The 19,570-nt window shown below is 34.2% G+C and overlaps 1 protein-coding gene across 1 annotated transcript in view; it reads left to right on the top strand.

Moving 5' to 3' along the window:
- Nucleotides 1-19,570, top strand: part of pth2ra (parathyroid hormone 2 receptor a) — a 108,152-nt gene that overhangs the window by 39,271 nt on the left and 49,311 nt on the right. Inside the window, exon 7 of the mRNA XM_056465716.1 lies at nucleotides 10,502-10,655. Coding sequence (XP_056321691.1) covers nucleotides 10,502-10,655 — 154 coding nt within the window. The remainder of the gene's footprint in view (nucleotides 1-10,501; nucleotides 10,656-19,570) is intronic.

The raw sequence follows: 19,570 nt of genomic DNA, 5'->3' as shown, positions 1-19,570 counted from the left end.
CAAGATGTCTTTTGACCTCCCAATCATTAATATTGATCATGTTCAAAAGGCAAAAAGAAGAAATTTCTCTGATGGAAACTGTTAAAATTCCTACTTCTTTTTAAAACACTTTCATAAAATAAGTTGTCAAGATAGACATGCAGTCAAAGGTTCAGTTTCATAATGTTCTTTATTATATTATATTATATTATATTATATTATATTATATTATATTATATTATATTATATTATATTATATTATATTATATTATATTATATTATATTATATTATATTATATTATATTATTTTATATTATATTTCCTTTTAAGAATGTGTATATATACAGAAAGAGACTTTTTGACAGATCTAGACTTGGTGGAGAAGTTGTAGATGTTTTAGTTCCAAAGAGATACGACACCAGGCAAACCACCAGGGCCAAAACTTTAACTTGACTGATCACCTGCTGTCTGAGCTGTCGAAGAGTCCTGCTGCAATTCCTGATCTGTTGCAGGTGAAGATTGAACTGCGTCACAGGTAACATTTCCCAAGCAGCTCCCTGTACTGTGACTTCTTCTCCCTCTCCACTCCTATCACTGTTAGTATATGTGTAAGTCAGTGAGATAGACAAACTCTTTTCAGCTGCTAGAATCCATAAGCTACTTGCTTTATTTCAATAAGAAAACATTTGGGATTTAATCACTCATTCTTTAAATGTCTTTTGTCAAGAGTGCCTTTTAGCCACAGCTGCTAGCCCATTTTACTTATCTGGCTGTTTGGATCAGGGTGTACTCACACTATGTACAGTTGCCTTGAACCGGGCCGAAGCACGCTTGTCCCCCCTACCGTCTCCGACTGCCCGCACTCACATTGCAGGTGCGCTTTGCACTCACACTACAACCGTACACTACAAGTGAACTGCGCTCTGGCATACCTCTTCCAACCGGGCCAGGGCCAGCCAACTGAACCACGCCTGAGCCCGACTCAGAGCACTCACACTTCTCAAACAATCTGGGAAACGGGCCTAGGCACGGTTCGGATAGTATAGTGTGAGTGCCCCCTCAGTCTGTCACAGTGGAAATGAGAATGAGCCACTTCCTAACTTTCCACCAACTTTCAAAACTTTTCCTCCTTCACCAATCCTACTCAGCTTGGGACTCATCTGGAAGCAATCCTGTTCCATTAATCATGTCTAAATCCAAATCTTATTCATTGCTGGCTATTTTGTCCAGCTTCAAGACTCCATCAGATTTTAACCACATTCAGATTTCTGGCTGCCCCAAGCTCCCCCTCAGGCCTCACAGCCCAGTCTGTGGATCAGTTGGCTCTCGCTGGCTTCAACAGCATGTTTTGTTCTTCTGGCTTCATCTCGGACCGATATTACCTTTGGTTTTGTCTTGGTCTTCCTGCCCACCAGCTGTGCTTCAGCTTCATGTTGCATGTGTTTTCAGACAGTTATAATATTGTTGTTTGGTTATTTCTGTTGAAGGGGTGGTATAAATATACAGCTGTCTTACAGCAGAATCAATAAACATAATTAAATTTAACTTCTAACAAGCTCTGAAATCAGTGTTGCTGCAGTTGTGGTCACTCATCAACATTCCACTGTCCTTGACCTGGCCTGAAGTCCCTGAGACACAAAGAACTTGGGAACCAGAAAAAGCAATGACATTCAAATCATTCCAGTTTTAGTCTAAAGTGGGATGACACTAAGATCATTTAATCTAGGCACTTAAACCAAAAAACGTAGAATACACAAGGCATGCCATTCATATCTTTTTGAATGGGGAAAAGTGTAACGGTCAATATGGCAAATGAAACCCTGCTTACTAGTACAGGAGCCAATCATCGATCGATATAGACTAATGATACTTCGGGTAGGGTCTCTGACCAGATGTGAGTTTCTGCAGATTTTGTGTGATTTGGATGTTTAGAAATGAAACTAAAGACACAGCTGTTGTATAATTTTATTTCTGATTCCTAATATGAAATTCAATCATAAGTTTGGCAAGCAGTTTTGGAGAATTTGATGTTTCCCCATTTAGACAAAATGCCCGAGCATACTGCCAGAGAGGCGTTTCAAAGATAAAACGTGAAATTACTTGTCTTTTTTTCTCCAATTCCTTTTTATTATATTTTAACATGTACATACACATTTCCATGTGTCAGATCCAACACAAACCAAAAAAACAAACAAATGAACAAACAAAACAAAAGGCTTCTCAGCATTTTACATCAAAATACAATATCACCTCTGTTACTAATCTTCAAGTAAAACATTTCCAAATCCACCATCTTTTAAAAACAGCGTAAAAGGTCCCCAAACTCTATCAAAAATTATGTATTTATTTCTTATCATATATGTTATTTTTTCCATTGTCATGTTTGTTACCATCTCTTTCAGCCAACAGCCTATAGTTGGTGCACATATACTTTTCCAATTTAAAGAAATAAGCCGTTTCGCTTGTAGAATACATATATTCATAAATATATGCTCCGTCTTTTTTAACTTGATCTCCTTGGGATATAAATGAAATAAAAAAATTAAAGGAGACATTGGTATATTAACCTTAAGAATCTTTTCTATAATTTCTTTCACACCTTTCCAAAAGTTCTGTATTCCTTTACATTCCCATATACAGTGATACAATGTTCCTTTATGGTCCCTGCATCTCAAGCAAGTATCTGGAATATTTTCATTATATTTATGCAGTAAAACTGGAGTTATATAAATCCTCATCAACCATTTATATTGTAACAGTTTCAGACGAGTGTTCATTGTTAGTGATTGAGCTTCCTCGCATGTCTTCATCCAGTCCTCTGTAGAAATATCCTCCTCAAGATCTAATCTCCAAGCTTCCAATTTACAATTTGAAGATTCCTTTGATCCTGACACCAGCATCTTGTATAATGCAGAAATTAAACCTTCACTAAAACAGTCTTTTATTATTACTTTTTCCAAGATAGACAATGATGGCATATCTAGAGAATTATTTTGTGATTTGAGGATAAAATCTCTTATTTGTAAATACTTAAAGAAATGTTTTGCAGGAATATTGTATTTACTAACAATTTCCGCAAATGACATTAGAATATTGTTAACATATAAGTCTGCTATCTTTTTAATTCCCTTCTCTGCCCATATCTTGAATCCTGCATCTAACGTACCTGGTTTAAATTTTTTATTGCCCCAAATTGGACTGAAACAAGATAATGGATTGCAGGCACTTAAATATTTTTTCCTGTCAAACCATATGGAAATCATATTTATAACTATGGGATTGGAAACAGTTTTTTTAAGATTTTTAAATTCTGCTGAATATAAATACAAATTTAAAGGTAGACCAGACTTAATGCCAACTGATTCCATCTCCACCCAAGATGGGCAGTCCTGAGATACAAAATAAAACATTATTGTTCTAAGTTGCACAGCCCAATAATACCAATGCAAATTAGGACATTGTAGACCTCCTCTATCGTATGGCAAGTACAGGAGTGTTAGACGGAGTCTGGAACGTCTGTTATTCCAAATGAATTTAGTGAACATTTTTTTAAGTCTTTGAAATAAATTCTTAGGGGGAGGCAGAGGAATACTCTGGAATAAATATAAGAATTTGGGTAAAATATTCATTTTTAAAATATTTATTCTACCAATTAAAGAAATGGATAAGGGCATCCATCTTTCTATTGAACTACTAACAATTTCAAGAAGTGAACCATAATTTTCTGGCACAACATCTTCTAGTTTTGGTACAATTTTTATACCCAAGTATGTAAAACAATTGACAATATTAAAGGTTGCTGCACACTTATTAGGCTGTTGTCTGTCACTCTCATTTAAATATAGAATAGAACTTTTAGAATTATTAATTTTGTAACCAGATATTTTTCCAAATGTACTAATGAGATCTAGTAAAGCAGGTATTGATGTATCAAGCTGCTTTAGAAACAGAATGACGTCGTCAGCAAACAGTGCAATTTTATGTTCTATCATTCCTATCTTAATTCCTGTTAATTCCACATGGTTTTTTATTGCTATTGCAAATGGTTCAATGGAGATGGCAAAAAGTAAAGGAGAAAGAGGAGAACCCTGTCTACATCCTCTTGATATACTAAATGGTTTTGAAACAATATTGTTTGTCAACACTTCTGCCGTAGAACTATTATACAATAGTCTAACCCACTTACAGTATTTTTCACCAAACCCAAATCTATTCATCACATCAAACAAATAGGACCATTCAACCCGATCGAAGGCCTTTTCGGCATCCAATGATAATAGAGCAGTATCTTGTTCACCCCTCTGTTCATGAAGTATATTTAGAACTCTTCGAACATTGTGAAAACCTTGCCTACGCTTTATAAAACCATTTTGATCCTCTCCTATTAAATTTGGTAAAGTACCTTCTAACCTCTTAGCTAAAACTTTACTTAAAATTTTTGTGTCTGAATTCAATAAACTAATTGGGCGCATATTTTCGCATTTTGTGTTTGTTTTCCCTGGTTTCGGTAATAATGTAATTAAAGCTCCTCTCATTGATGTAGGCAAAAGCTCCTGATGATATGCCTCCATTATCATTTCCATAAAAGGAGTTAGCAACTTTTCTTTAAACATCTTATAAATTTCTATAGGGAGCCCATCTGGGCCTGCAGCTTTTCCTGATTTCATAGAGTCAATAGCTTCTCCTATTTCTTGTAATGTAAAGTCTTCATCTAATTTTTTCTTTTCTTTAATTGATATCTGAGGTATATTTAGACTATCTAAAAATTGTTCTTGGATATCTACATTTAGTGAGCATTCTGAGCTATATAGCTTTTTATAATAAGTTCTAAATGTTTCATTGATCTCTTCTGGGTCAACTATATTTCCAGTTAAACTCTCAATTGTTGTAATTGTACGTTCTGTTTGTTGTTGTCGAATTTGCCAAGCTAATAACCGTCCTGTTTTATCTCCATATTCATAGATATTTTGTTTCAACCTTAAGACTTTTGAAGCTGCCCTACCTGCTGACACTTCATTATATCGGGACCTGAGTAGTAAAAGTTTCTCTTTTGCTTCTGCTGTATCTATGGTTTTATGAAAAGTTTTATTTTCTAGTTTTTTTATTTGATCTTCTAATTTTTTCATTTCCTGCCTAGATTTCCTAGCTTTGGAGCTGCAAAACCCAATTATATGTCCTCTAATAAAAGCTTTGAATGCTTCCCATCTAATGCAAGCAGATGTTTCAGACTTATTAATTTCAAAATACAAATCAATTTGTTTGCCAACATATTCTACAAACTCTGAATCATGAAGCCATCCTATCTGAAAACGCCATTTATTGGGATTTTTTATTAATTTTTTAGTTTTGTATGATAAAGATACTGCTGCATGGTCAGATATGACTATACTATGATAACTACAATCTATTATATTGTTAAGGAATTGTGCTGAAATTAGGTAGTAATCAATACGTGAGTATGTATGATACATACCTGAATAACAGGAATATGATATTGTTGCAGGATTAAGATCCCTCCAAACATCTAGTAAATTTAGATCTTTCATAAATTCCAGTATCACCTTCCTAGCTTTAGTATGTGTTTTATCAATTCCTGTTGAACGATCTTTAGCAGGATCTAGTACACAATTAATATCCCCTGCAATAAGGTAGTATCCAGGCAGAGTGGCAATTAACAAAAATAAATCATTAAAAAATTTAGGATTGTCATCATTTGGACCATAAATGTTAATTAAATTTATCTTTTCTGACAAAAATGTACATTGTAAGACAATATATCTTCCTAGTGTATCCTTAATTACTTTCTGAACATGAATTGGAACTGATTTATGAATTAAAATCATTACTCCTCTTGCATTTGAAGTGTGACAAGCCTCAAATACTTGCCCCTGCCATCTCCTATGAATCCTAATTGTTTCACTTTTTACCATGTGGGTTTCTTGAAGAAATACTATGTGTGCCTGTAAATATTTGATCCTATCCATTACTTGTTTTATTTTTTTAATATTGCCCAATCCTCTACAATTCCATGTTACAAATTTCACATTCCCTGTCTCCCCCATGATTTGTTACATTTCTTAATAATGGGTGTTTTACCTTTTACAATCTCAACAACCTTAAATACTGAGAAGCAAAAAATAAAAAATACATAAACAATCTTGAACAACACTCCTATTATAAATGAACTTTCAACATTCAACCCGATTTCCCCAGTAGCATCCATACTACTGCGTGTAACCCCCCACCCCCTTTTCTCCGTATATGGCGCTGATTGGTCCACACCTCCGTGAGGAACTATCAGGTACTTTTGTCTACAGTTGTCACTAACAACCCTATTTGTAACATTATTCTCGCATATTATATAAAACTATCAACACGCCTTTCGACATTTGCAGAAAAAAATTATTTTTTTACAAATCTTTCTAGTCACTAAGACTTCAAAACAAAACGAGGATATCCTTCCGCGGATGATCAGAATTATTGTTCATCTGGCATTTATCTTCCAACTGGAATGAGCCCAACTTTATTCTGCTTCTACCTCTTCTATGAAACGTTCGACTGCCTCCGGTGTGTCAAACACCTTTGATTTCTCCTGGTGAGTAAGAAGTAGACGGGCCGGATATATGATCCTGTGTTTACCGATCCCTCTCTCTCGCAGCTTCTGTCTCACTCCATCATACGCTCTTTGTTTTCTGTGAACTTCAGCCGAAACATCTGGATGAAATCGAAGTATGTGTTCGTTGTATGAAATCACGCCCTTGGACCTGGCCATTCTTAACACCTGTTCTTTTTGCTTAAAATTTAGGAACTTTATTATTAGTGTTCTTGGTAGTGTAATCCGTCGTGTGTTCCGAACTTCCATGTTTCGTTGTGGGCCGACTCTATGTGCTCGCTCTATGACAAGCGTTGTACTCGAGTCCATTTCCAGTATTTTTGGAATCCAGGCCTCCAAAAACGCACACGCATCTCCCCCCTCTTCTCGTTCCGGCAAACCCACTAGCCTGAGATTGTTTCGTCTATTTCTGTTTTCCATGTCATCAACCTTGTCCATCAATTTCTTAACTTGCGATTCGACGGAATTTGCACGAGCATTAAGTTGAACGATCTCATCTTCCGCTCCCGAAATGCGTTCCTCGGCCTCCTTTACGCGTTCATTTACCTCTTTGATTGCTGACATAATGCCGTCAATTTTATTTGCAACCCGTTTGTCCATTTCTCTAATGGCTTGTAAAACATCTGCGTTGCTGGGGTTCGTCTCAGTTATTTTTGTGGGTTCGCTATCATCATCCTCTTCGGTCTCTTTTACCTCATCTACATTATCAGAATCCGGCGACATTTCTTGAGCCTCGTTATACAACTTTTCTTGTGTTCTGTTCTTCTTTTTCGGTGCCATTTCAGTTGCTAAAGTTTAACGTGTTCAATAACCAATAATGTATCAAAGATTTAAGCGAGTTTAAAGGATTTATATAAAAAAATTATGGGAGGGTCGTTATCTCACGTCTTCTCACTATCACTCCATAACCGGAAGTGAAATTACTTGTCTTAAAGGGACTTTGCTTAAACAGATTCAACTTTATTAATATTCATATCGCAGAAAGGATACATTGATCAATATACCACTACTTCACTGATGTTTTCTTTTTTGTTTTTATTGCTGAAACCTTTTAGTTATTAAACACTACATTAGAGTTCACGCTCTGACTAAGTCCTTCAATTCCTGTGGTAGAATTATTCTCTTAAAGGTGCAGTAGGTGATGGTCTTCAGAAACATGTTGTGCTGGCTAAAAATCTCTTCACATTTTGATAGTACTGATTATAGTAAATGATCTGAATGTATTTATATGTATTTTTATATTCTGGGTAAGGCATAAGACTAAAAAATGTTCGTCCAATTAAAAATTGTCAGGCCGACAAATAACTCTATTACGAGAGGTCACTCAAACTGTCTGTCAACAAATTTAAATGTGTATTTCTGCGCAGCCTCTTTACGCATATATCTGTCATTTGCGCGTGCACATGAAGCATGGTCACCTACAGCTGACAGAGAGAGATATCAGGCAAACTCTTCATCAACCTGAAAGACCTTCTGAAAGACCAATGTCGCCTTGTATCCACAAAAAGAAAGATTGTGTTGTTTAAAGGGCTTTTGCCAAAAATGGAGAATCAGAACATGTCTAAATCCTGAATCAATATCGGAATTACTTTTACATGCTAGAGAGAAATTACATTATGCAGTTCAAAACAACGATCTGAAGGATGACACCACTGCCGAAGTATTACTTTTAGACTGGTATGTTTTAAAACTATGTTAGTCACGCAAAGCTTATGTAGATTGTGTTCTTTTTTTATGAATGGGTTTATACTGTATGGATGGAGCTTTTCAGCCACTGAAAATATCTGGCTAATATTGACTATTTTCAAGTTAATGGGGTATCTTTTACAGCATTGATAACATAGTCTGTTAATTAGACATAAGCATTCATTTAGTTGTTCAAGTGTAAAAGGAGAAAAAACAAGTGATGTACGAGGGTCTGCGAGAACAATTGAAAATCAAAAGTCACTCGTTGGTTTGGTAACGTAAGTGTAATGTAAAACAATGTCAGGATATTTCTGTTTTTAGCATTCCTTTTTTATGATCTGATTTTTGTTTAGGTGAATAACAAAGCATAAGTATGTAGCTCTCTTCCTCCTAACCAGGGTTACTGTGGCGAAGTTTGATTTATATTCGCACATTTGTTCATTTTTGAACAGTGACAACCTTTAAATATTCAGTCTGAAACAGTGTGTAGGTATGACTATTACTGTTTATTATTAAGGAAAAAGTCCAAATGTGCGAATATAAAACCAACTTTACCCCAATGCCAGTTTTGGGGAAAAATAATGCCTGCACCTGCTGGCCTGTCAACCACTACTGGACAAAGTGTATGTCTTCATAGAGTTTTCTAACTGCTGAATGACATGATCTAGTGTATATAAGGTTTTCTATCGTCATCAGATCATCATCTTTTCGGTGTGCGTTTATGACTTAAGAAGGCGTGGCTTTGGATCGCAGGGGAGGGATGTAAATTTTCAAAGCTATTATGCTATTTCTAGCATTCTGGCAGATCAAGCCAAAAAAAGTTCAGAAGACTTTGTCTAGTCAAAATATGACCTTAAGATTAATAGAGAATATTGCAGTTTGTTCTTTTGATTTTCCTCACAAGACAACAGAAAAATTATATCATTATTAACAGATCATTCACCTACAACTGCTTCAGAAACAGAAATACTCTGCATGAATTAGTCCTTCAATAGTAGCTAAAAATAAAAAGTTGTCTGGGAGAATACTAACAGAAAGGCTAGGCAAAGCCATTGTTAAAAGGAGTTTTGATTTGTTGGTCACTACATTACACCCATTTGTGTTTTGATTACTTGACAGGCTATTTTTTAACAGCCATATAATTATTCCTGAGAAAAAAATATCTACAGAAGGAGAGAATAGAAAGATATATCCATCATCACTATGGTTTGATAATGTTTTGGTTTGTGATGTGAAATCTCTTTTAATTCAGTTCATTGGTCTGGAAATGGTTTATGGTCATTACCCACACAGATCTGTCATGGCATTGAGCTAATAGCTCATTAAAGTGCAGCGTTTCATCTATACCATGCAGACTGCAGTGAAAGCTTGTCATTTTGTCACGGTTCTGCTGTCCTAAAGAGTCTTTCTGTCATTTGATACTGACAACATGTCATTTCAAATGAACTTACTGAGCTAATTATTCTAAAGGTAGATTCAAGACAGTGAGCGCTTCTGTAGAATATAAACGAGAGGTGCAGTCATGCTTTATTCTTTCTGTGGCACAAAATTATAGGGAAATTCAGTGGGACCCAATTCTCATTAGTCTTTTAATAAGTAAAATATTCTTCATATTGTCTTCTTTGATCTTCCTTAAGACTAAAACCTCATGCAGGTTAGGAATAAATAAATATTATTGTATTTTCCAGAATGTAAGCTGCATTTTTTTTGGCGAAGGTAGGTCTCGAGAGCTCCCCCCTTTAGAAAAGGGAGGAAAAGGAGGAGATGGGGTGGAAGGGGTGATTCTTCCAAACGAAGATAGAGCAGTAGGAAGAAAATTATCCATTTATAGTAAACTAGGATCACTCTGATTGGATTATTACTGATTATAGATGAGCGGCCAGTTGTGCTCAATCATATCACGTGCTCCTCTCGAAATTAGTTTATGAAACTTCACTTATGAGCCATTCACTGATGTAGTATATTCAAAGAAACAAATAAGAGGACATTTAAGAAATCTGCTTTGTTTTTTGATTTTGTTTTTGTTTTGCTCTTCTCTCTAAAATCATTCTGAACCGAGTAACCTCAACTGGGAACCGTTTTCAAAACATTTCAGCATTGCTGGCCTCCAACCGAGACTAGGAAATAAGTGTCACAGCTAAAATATTGCTTCCCAGACAGTATATTTACTGAATGACTTGGAACATTTGGCTCTATTTATTTGAAACCTTTTTTTTTTTTTAGATGGGATGTAAAGTGACCGTCTTGCTGTTCATCTATTTCCTGGCTACAAACTACTATTGGATCCTGGTGGAGGGCTTGTACCTGCACAGTCTCATCTTCATGGCCTTCTTGTCGGACTCTAAATACCTGTGGGGTTTCACTTTAATCGGGTGGGGTAAGTATACCAGAGTGAATGTGCTGGAACAGGCAATTTGTCAATATTCCCGCTTCTTTGGGTTTGTAACATATCTCTGTAAATGAAAAGCTGCTGTTGCTGGTTTTTTTGTTGCCGGAATCCAGTTTGGTTGATGGACACTTGCATGATGGGTAAATGTACTCTTCTCAAAGAACAAGGCCAATCATGTTTCTCACATGTTTTTTTTTCATTGTGTGGCTTCCTGTAGCTGACTGATATTATATGATGACTGGTGTGCATATGTGTGAAAGTGAAAGAGACACTATCAATATATACTCACAAAACCATTCAAAACCTTTAGTTCAGTAATATTCCTGAACATTTATTTATAAAAGAAATGAGTTAAAGAAACACTTGAAAATTCTGTTACTGGATTTATTAAGTGTGAGTTTGATTTAAAATGTTATTCAATAAAATCTGAAAGCATTTATTAAATTTTCTTAATAAAAATACTGTCATTTACAGCGTTTTTGTTTCTTTTAGACGGTGACAGATGTCAGACTGTTTTTATTTGCTGTGACTTAATTCAATTTATTTTTATTTCTATAGCGCTTTTACAATGAAGATAGCTATGTGCTACATAGCTAAACATAGAAGATTTAGTAAATTGCAATTGAAACTGTCAGTCCAGTTTTCAGAGTTCAGTTTAGTTCAGTTCAGTGTGGTTTAATTTTCACTGCTGAAAGTCCAAATACTGAAAAGCAAATCCATTAATGCACAGCTTCACAAGTCCCAAACCAAGCAAGCCAGTGGTGACAGTGGCAAGGAACAAAACTTCACCAATTGACGAAAGTGCAGGAAAAAAACCTCAAGAGAAACCAGGCTCACTAAACATCATGGTTATTGTACCAAATATTGATTTCTTAACTTTCCAAAGAAAAAATTATAAAAAAATATATAAAAATATTGATATTGCATTGTCTGAAAATGTTTTGAACTATTTACAACTATAAACTATTTACAGATTAATCATAATTTAAATTGACGTAATTCAGAAAATATTTTAGTAAAATATTTAGATGTTTATGAAGTCTTAGGGCCCTATCATACACCCGGCGCAATATGGCGCAAGGTGTGTTTGACATGATTTATTGGTATTTTCAGACCAGCGCAACCCTAATTTTCACGTTTTGCGCCACTTTGTTTAAATAGCAAATCTATCACCTATTCAGGTTCAAACGCTTAATAAACACACGATGTACAGCAATACATAAATATCTTTACATTTGAAAAAAAAATTAAAGGATTAAAATGTGACAAGTTATTATTTACAGTACTACATAGATATAAAAAAACACTACCTCCATACCTTCATGTCCAGAAGGCTTTTTTCAGTTTATTCATGACAATTAGCATTTTTATTATAATGTTATTATTATTATACAGCAGTATTATTTATTATATGCATATTTATAATAGTTTTAATAAAAACCAGTTTAGATTTGTCCTCCTGTCGGGTTTTGGAGTTGGCTGCATCACCATATGGGGCATAAGAATAGGACGTGTGTTATATAATGTTTATTTATTTGCAAATTAGAGGTGAATTTGTAAATAGTTTTGAAACAAATCTTTGTGTTTAACAAACGAAATTAAATATGAAGGCTAATGGATGTCATCAGTGGAGTGCGTACAACACCATTTCCTTATCCATGAAAGTAAAGGAGTAAAGTGTAAAAGTAAAGTAAAAAGAAAATAAAGAGGCCGAATGAAGGAGGCTCATTCTTTATCCTTGCGCAGATGGTCTGTTAAACTATTTTCTTGCTAGTGAAGCATTCAGTTTTTCTATTCACTTTTTCCACTTACAAAATCTGCCATGTAAATATGTAAATGCGATGCAACTTACTCTTAAAGGGAATGGAAGATGAGCCTCTGATTGGTTTAATGCACATTTTGCTCAAAACACACCCATAACTCATTAAAGGAATAAGCACAACACTGTTAGACCATGCGCCAGGGCGCAAACAGTATTTTTCTGTTTTTAAAAAAGCAAAAGTGGATTCGGACACGCCCTTAAGGCTTTGCGCCATGCGCTTTAGACTTTGTGCCTAGATTGTTAAAATAGAGCCCTTACTGGTTTAATGAACGTTAGGTTGGTTCACAGGTTGTGATGTTTCAATTTTTTTTGTTAAAATTATGAGATTATGAAATTAGTATTTTTTTCGATAAAGAGCAGCATTTAAAAGACCTTTATAACATTTTAAATGTATTTACATAAATCTTACTGACCACAAATATTTGAATGGTAGTGTTGAATGTGTATTATATATAGTGAGTGACAATTCAAAATGACCACTACCACCATGTGTGACGCCGCGGCCGGACAAAGGGATTACAAAAATGTGTTTATCTGTAGGTGTAACAGCAGGTCAAAATGCCGCCAATTGGCACAAAGGCAAGGGATGCGAAATATACAGTAGACGTAAAAACCCTGCTACTTTTAAATGAAGATGAAATAAAGAAACAGCATTAGCATTAAATAGTATACTGCATTATAATTCCTCCATGAATCATTAAAACTTGTTAAAAAGCTTTAGTATCATTGTAAACTTGTTAAGTGCAATGAGGATTCATTTTGGAAATTAAAAGAAAGAAGAAAAGACAACTAAAATGAAAGTTCAAATATATGTATATACGTGCATATAAATAATATATAATTTATGTTAAATATATTTCCCTTCATATTGTTAATGTAGTCTATGGCATTCTGACAAAGTAAATCATTGCTATTCACAGTAATACACACCACACAGGAAACGCAACTTACTAAATTGTATTTGCCATGAATAGAAAAAGTGTCAACTGCAAAAACCAACAACAACGAGGACCCTGGAGAAAGAGCAAATATAATAAAGAAAGGTGTATACTGAAAAGAAAACCACAGGGAGGAAGTACAGAGAGTCACAAAAAAACAAGAGCTGCTTTAATTAACCATATGAATCACGATCTGTGCTTGACAAATACTGGACTGGGAGTTCAGTGCAGTCCAATATTAGGCGTTTTGTGTTACGTTGTGTTCTTTCCACTGCATTTTCCATATTGGGAACCGATTGTTTTTCTCTCCCAGGAGTTCGACTGTGTACTGCAGTTTCTAGAAGAATCCTGCAGAGATATTGAGACACACACATGCAACACAATATTGTATTGTGTAGAGGAGAAGCTTGAATAAGAAATATACAAAATCAAAAATTCTTCATTGTGGAACCTTGGCAGTCATGTTTTTCCAATATTACATTATAGCAGTGTTTTGTGGCTAAATATATCCTTTGCAGAGAACATTAAGTATTGATGAATTTGCTGGTGATAAATGCAACAGGAATGCAATACTACATTACAGAATATAATGAAACTGTTTGGCTTATAAACGTTTCTGTTTAAATTATAAGCACATTGACCTTAGTTTGGAGAAAAGTGTCAAATAAAGGGAGACAAACTGATTTAATTTGCAGCATTTACGTAGAGCTATTTTTCTGTTCATTTATTAATTCTGCAGTTTGAGTTCTGCACAAATATCAACTTTGAAAGACTGCGGTAATTCCAAAATAATTTAAAGCTCTGTTTTGTGTGGATAATATTGTATATACTGTATGTGAGTTAAGCTTTTAGAAACTATATTGTGTGATATGCAGTGCAACATGCTAAACTTTATCTGAATCTGAAGAGTAGATTCAAGACAGTGAGGGCTTCTGTAGAATATAAAAACTAAAATATTCTTCATATTGTCTTCTTTGATCTTCCTTGAGACTAAAACCTCACGCAGGTTAGGAATAATTAAACATAATAATATTTTCCAGAACGACAGCTGCATTTTTTTTTTCTTTTGAAATGCGCTGCAAGTTGTTTTTCAGAAAATACTGTTTTACAAACATTAGTTTTGGTTAAGCTTTTTGAATTAAACACTCTGGAATGTTCATTTATAAACCATTCCCTGAAGTAGTATATTCAAAGAAACAAATAAGAGGATATTTTAGATATCTGCTTTGTTTTTTTTGATTTTGTTTTGCTCTTCTCTCTTATTTACTCTTATTTTGGAACCAATTAAATGGCTAAGTATAATATTGTATTGTAATTACTGTATTGTACATACATTTTATTATATTGCTTTGAAGACAAGAAATATTTGTTTTTAACCATTCCAAATGAACAAGCGATGGCAGGTGGTGAAAAGCAAAAGTTGAAAAAAAATTATTAGTATTTATTTTACGTTTTAAAAGTATTTTTATTTTTGGGGATAGGGAAAGGGTTATAAATAATACTTAACACAGAATGTGCAAAAAAAAAAAACAACAACAAAAACATACTTTTTAGAAAATACCAATATATATATATATATATATATATATATATATATATATATATATATATATATATATATATATATATATATATATATATTTATATATATATATATATATATATATATATATATATAAATATATTTATATATATTTTTTTCACATTCATTTTTACATTATGAAACTAAAATGAAGACTAAAGCTATTTATCCAAAAAAATGTTTTTAACTAAATTAAGATTCATTAATTAAATGATTAAGAGTCACTGAAAAAGTGACCTAAAATAGTAATTATCAAATAAATAATAATTTTTTAAATAAAATGAATAATCACCCATTACTGCATGTAGTGAAAAATCTGACCTGTCTCTGAATTACTTGTAGATGGTGCTTTTACCATCAAATATATAAAATAGATGTTTAACTACATACATGATCTTTAATGTAAAGAAGTTAATCTTCATTCTTCTAAACACCAAACTTTGTTAGATTTACTAAAATTAAAACTAAATATATGGCGACACAGTGGCGCAGTGGGTAGTGCTGTCGCCTCACAGCAAGAAGCTTGCTGGTTCGAGCCTCGGCTGGGTCAGTTGGTGTTTCTGTGAGGAGTTTGCATGTTCTCCTTGCGTTCGTGTGGGTTTCCTCCGGGTGCTTCGGTTTCCCCCCACAGTCCAAAGACATGCGGTACAGGTGAATTGGGTAGGCTAAATTGTCCCAAGTGTATGAGTGTGTATGGGTGCTTCCCAGAGATGGGTTGCAGCTGGAAGGGCATCCACTGCGTAAAACATGTGCTGGGTAAGTTGGCGGTTCATTCTGCTGTGGCGACCCCAGATTAATAAAGGGACTAAGCCGACAAGAAAATGAATGAATGAAACTAAATATATAGGCAAGGCAAGGCTATATAAAGTTTAGTTATATAGCACATTTCACACACAATAGTAATTTAAAGTGCTTTACATAGACGGGAAAAAAAGAAACAAGTGTAAGAAAATAAAACAACAAAGAATAAAATGGTGGGTTTGATTAAAATGTGTTAAAACAGGTTATAAAAGAGTGAAAAAGAAAAGAAAGACATAACAGTGTGATCTGTTGGACATAGCACAGTGCTACAAATATAAACAAATTAGAAATGTGTTCACAAAATAAAAACTAAACCAAAACTAAGAAAACAATCACAGAAATGGATTGAACTACAGCAACCAAACCTACAGCAAAATTTACAGGACATTTTAAAGTAGTATCGAAATAGCAACTAACTTTTTAAAAATGCGAAACTTTATTAACCTTGAAATGCAGTATAACCCAATTCCACTTTTTTGGCCACATTGTCAGCCCTAGTTCCCATGAATGCTTTGCTTGATGGACTTTTGGTCATAATTGTGTGTGTATTTGCTTGAGAAACGGTTCGTTTTGTGTGCGTGCATCTCTCTGTCTCAGCCCTCGAGTACTGAATTGACTTCTCTTTCACGGTTGCATTGTGCCTAAATGGCTTAAAATCGCTTTGAAGCAAACTGTCAAGATTTGTGGAATGTGAAAATTACAAACTTTTTTTTTTTAGGAAGCAGCTCTCACCAGACTGTTCAAATATGATTTTAATTTTAGTAGGGCTGAGAGTACAGACACTGACAAAAGGGGGTCTAGAACCACCTCCCCATCACATGCAATTAAATACCCTGTCTGCTAATTTGCGTGATATCATTGTCATAAATCATGCTGCTCATTGCACATTACTTAAAAAAAAAAAAAAATAATAAAATATATATATATATACATTCACAAATTAATCACTGGGGTTTTTATTTTTCCCTCTAATAGGTGATTTAATGAGCTTGGCATATCCAGCATTTCAGCCAGCTAAACCTTGACAGTGATGCAATAACTTGCAGGGATGTTTGCAACCTAAATATTAACAAGGTCTCATTCCATCATTTCTCATTACCCTCTCTGTTTGAACAGTATGACTATTAAAAAGATGCTACAACTGCTTTAAAGGTCTCATGAAGTGCTTTGAAATGTGCTTTTTTATTACATATTTGACGTAATCTAAATTTAACCACAAGACAGGGCGGGACATAGAGTAGCTCCTACTCTTTAAAAAGCAGCCAATAGCATATTGTTTTTATCACAGCTCTACCAGTGAGAGTGTCATGAAATGGCCAGGGCATGCTGACTACAGAGCATTTGATTGGTCAGAAGATTTAATGAGAAACTGAAGTATGAGGCAATGTCAAAACAATTGTTGATCCATTTAGTTGGAATGGACAAACTGCAAGCTTTGGATGTTTTTTTTATCTTCAAAATGCAATTTTTGTCACTGTTTTGAAGCACACTACACTGAAAGCAAATACTGTTTAAACTTTAAAACCTTTTTGTATAATAAATAATAAATAATACAATTAAATTCAATCTAAATCAGAAATATTTATTCTGGTCAAGGAAAAATAACATTCACACAAAATAAAATAATTTTTTAATATAGAGACAGGTAGACAACAATCTTTAGATTAAAGTTAGGCTTGCTTTGGACCAAGCTAAGAAAATACTGTAACTTGTTACAGCTAAACTTAAATGATAGTTTTGACTTGGTTGAAAATGAAAAATGTATTTAAATATAAATTTAAATGTTTATACTGCCAAGGAAAAAATACATTCACTCAAAGGTAAAACATTGTTTTTATAGACCATGAATTATTTAAATTACTTTGGTTTGACTTAAAATCAAAATCCAAGTAAAGTTGTACTTGGCACTAAACTATAATAAATACAGAAAATGCTATTGCTAGTTATTTTATTTTCAATAATGAGGTAAACCATCTGCCTTTAGAAACTATTAGAAATGCATAAAAAATAAAAGCACCTAAACTGTACTTTTTTTATGAGGTCACATGACATGAAAACTTCTGGATTAAAGCAGAAGTATTACTTTGAGGAAAAACTAATGTTTTGTAAAGCCCCAGTCAGATCACACGATTTTCATTGTCGGTTACGAAAGTCACTTTGTCAGATTATGCGATTTTTGTCTTGATAAAATCTTGATTTGTCTTGGGTAACAAATGTGCCAGACTACACGTCCCTTCATGATCATTCATCCTGTGACGTCTACGACGAGCGTTATTTGCCAAAGCAGTCACAAGTGTATATAACAATATTTCTTATCTTAATTTCAATGTTTATTTGTTTGTTTGTTTTTAAATCTTATTTCAATCTCAATAAACACTGATGCTTGCTGACAACTAGGCAACATTATTCAAGGGCATTACAACATACTGTAACTTATGATTCCTTTTTTAGTATTAAGATATTTTCTTGCTTATTAAACACTCCTGGTGATGCGGTGGTGCAGTGGGTGGTCACAGCAAGAATGTTGCTGGTTCGAGCCTCAGCTGGGTCAGTCTGTGTGGAGTTTGCATGTTCTCCCCATGTTTGCTTGGGTTTCTTCCGGGTGCTTCGGTTTCCCACTCAAGTCCAAAGACATGCAAATCAGGTGAATTGGGTAAGCTAAAATTGTCCATAGTGTATGAGTGTGAATGAGTGTGTATAGATGTTTTCCAGTGATGGGTTGCAGCTGGAAGGGCATGTGCTGCGTAAAAAAAACATATGGTGGATAAGTTGGCAGTTCACTCTGCTGTGGCAACCCCAGATCAACAAAGGGACTAAGCCGAAAAGAAAATGAATAAATAAACACTCCTTCACCTGAACTTGCTGAGAGAAGGAGAAAATGAAAGCACAACAGCACCAAGGAAAAATCGGATGCTCATGACATACTCGAGACATACTTTTTAAAATGACATTAAAAGATTTGCATGTAAATGACAGAGGTTTGTGATATAACAATTACAGTGACGCATTAATTAAATCATCAGTTTTCACAGAGCTAAACAAATCATCTACCTGCACTTGAGTAATGGATGGACACAAACAAAAATATAATTTATATATTTGTCTTGGAAAAAAATCTTTTTGAAATAAATTTCTTTTGCTATAATTTGTATCTTAAATTTAATATATTTTTATTAGTCAGTTATCTACTAGATAAACAAAAATAAGGAGTAACACCTGACGTGGAGTGCTTTAAAACCAGTCCACTGTATACTTCAGCACAAAAGCACAAACTGGTTTGTTAAATAAAATAAAATCTAGCCTAAATACATTTAAAGTGAAATATTCACAGATTCAGATAACCTTAAATTAAACTGTTTTCATTTTAAATGACAAAAAATTATCCTTTGCTGGTGAGTTTCAATTTAATTCATTTAATCAAGTAATTTGAATAAGCAAGACAGGTTTTTACAATGTTTTAGCAACACTGAACTTGTTTTTAGATTACCTTGGAAGAATAAACTCTGAGAAGGCTGAGAGAACTCAGAAACTCGTGGTGTGAATGTAAATGTCTGCATATTTGTGCCAGTCTGTCAGATTAAATTGATTAAAACACTAATGTTTTAGAGAAAGTAGTTAAAGTTTGCATAACCAATGATTGGTCTTATCCACCCGAGACTCACCCATAAGTAAATATGCAGCCTATTTTTTGATTACCTGACCCACGGATTAACAGCAGCACCCGTGGATGTGACTGAGAAATTATGTGCTCCTTTTGTCC

This window comes from Danio aesculapii, chromosome 9 (genome assembly GCF_903798145.1).
Source record: "Danio aesculapii chromosome 9, fDanAes4.1, whole genome shotgun sequence".
Classification (NCBI taxonomy): Eukaryota; Metazoa; Chordata; class Actinopteri; order Cypriniformes; family Danionidae; genus Danio; species Danio aesculapii.
Note: the sequence above shows the minus strand (reverse complement) of the source record. Positions and strands in the feature narration are given on the sequence as shown.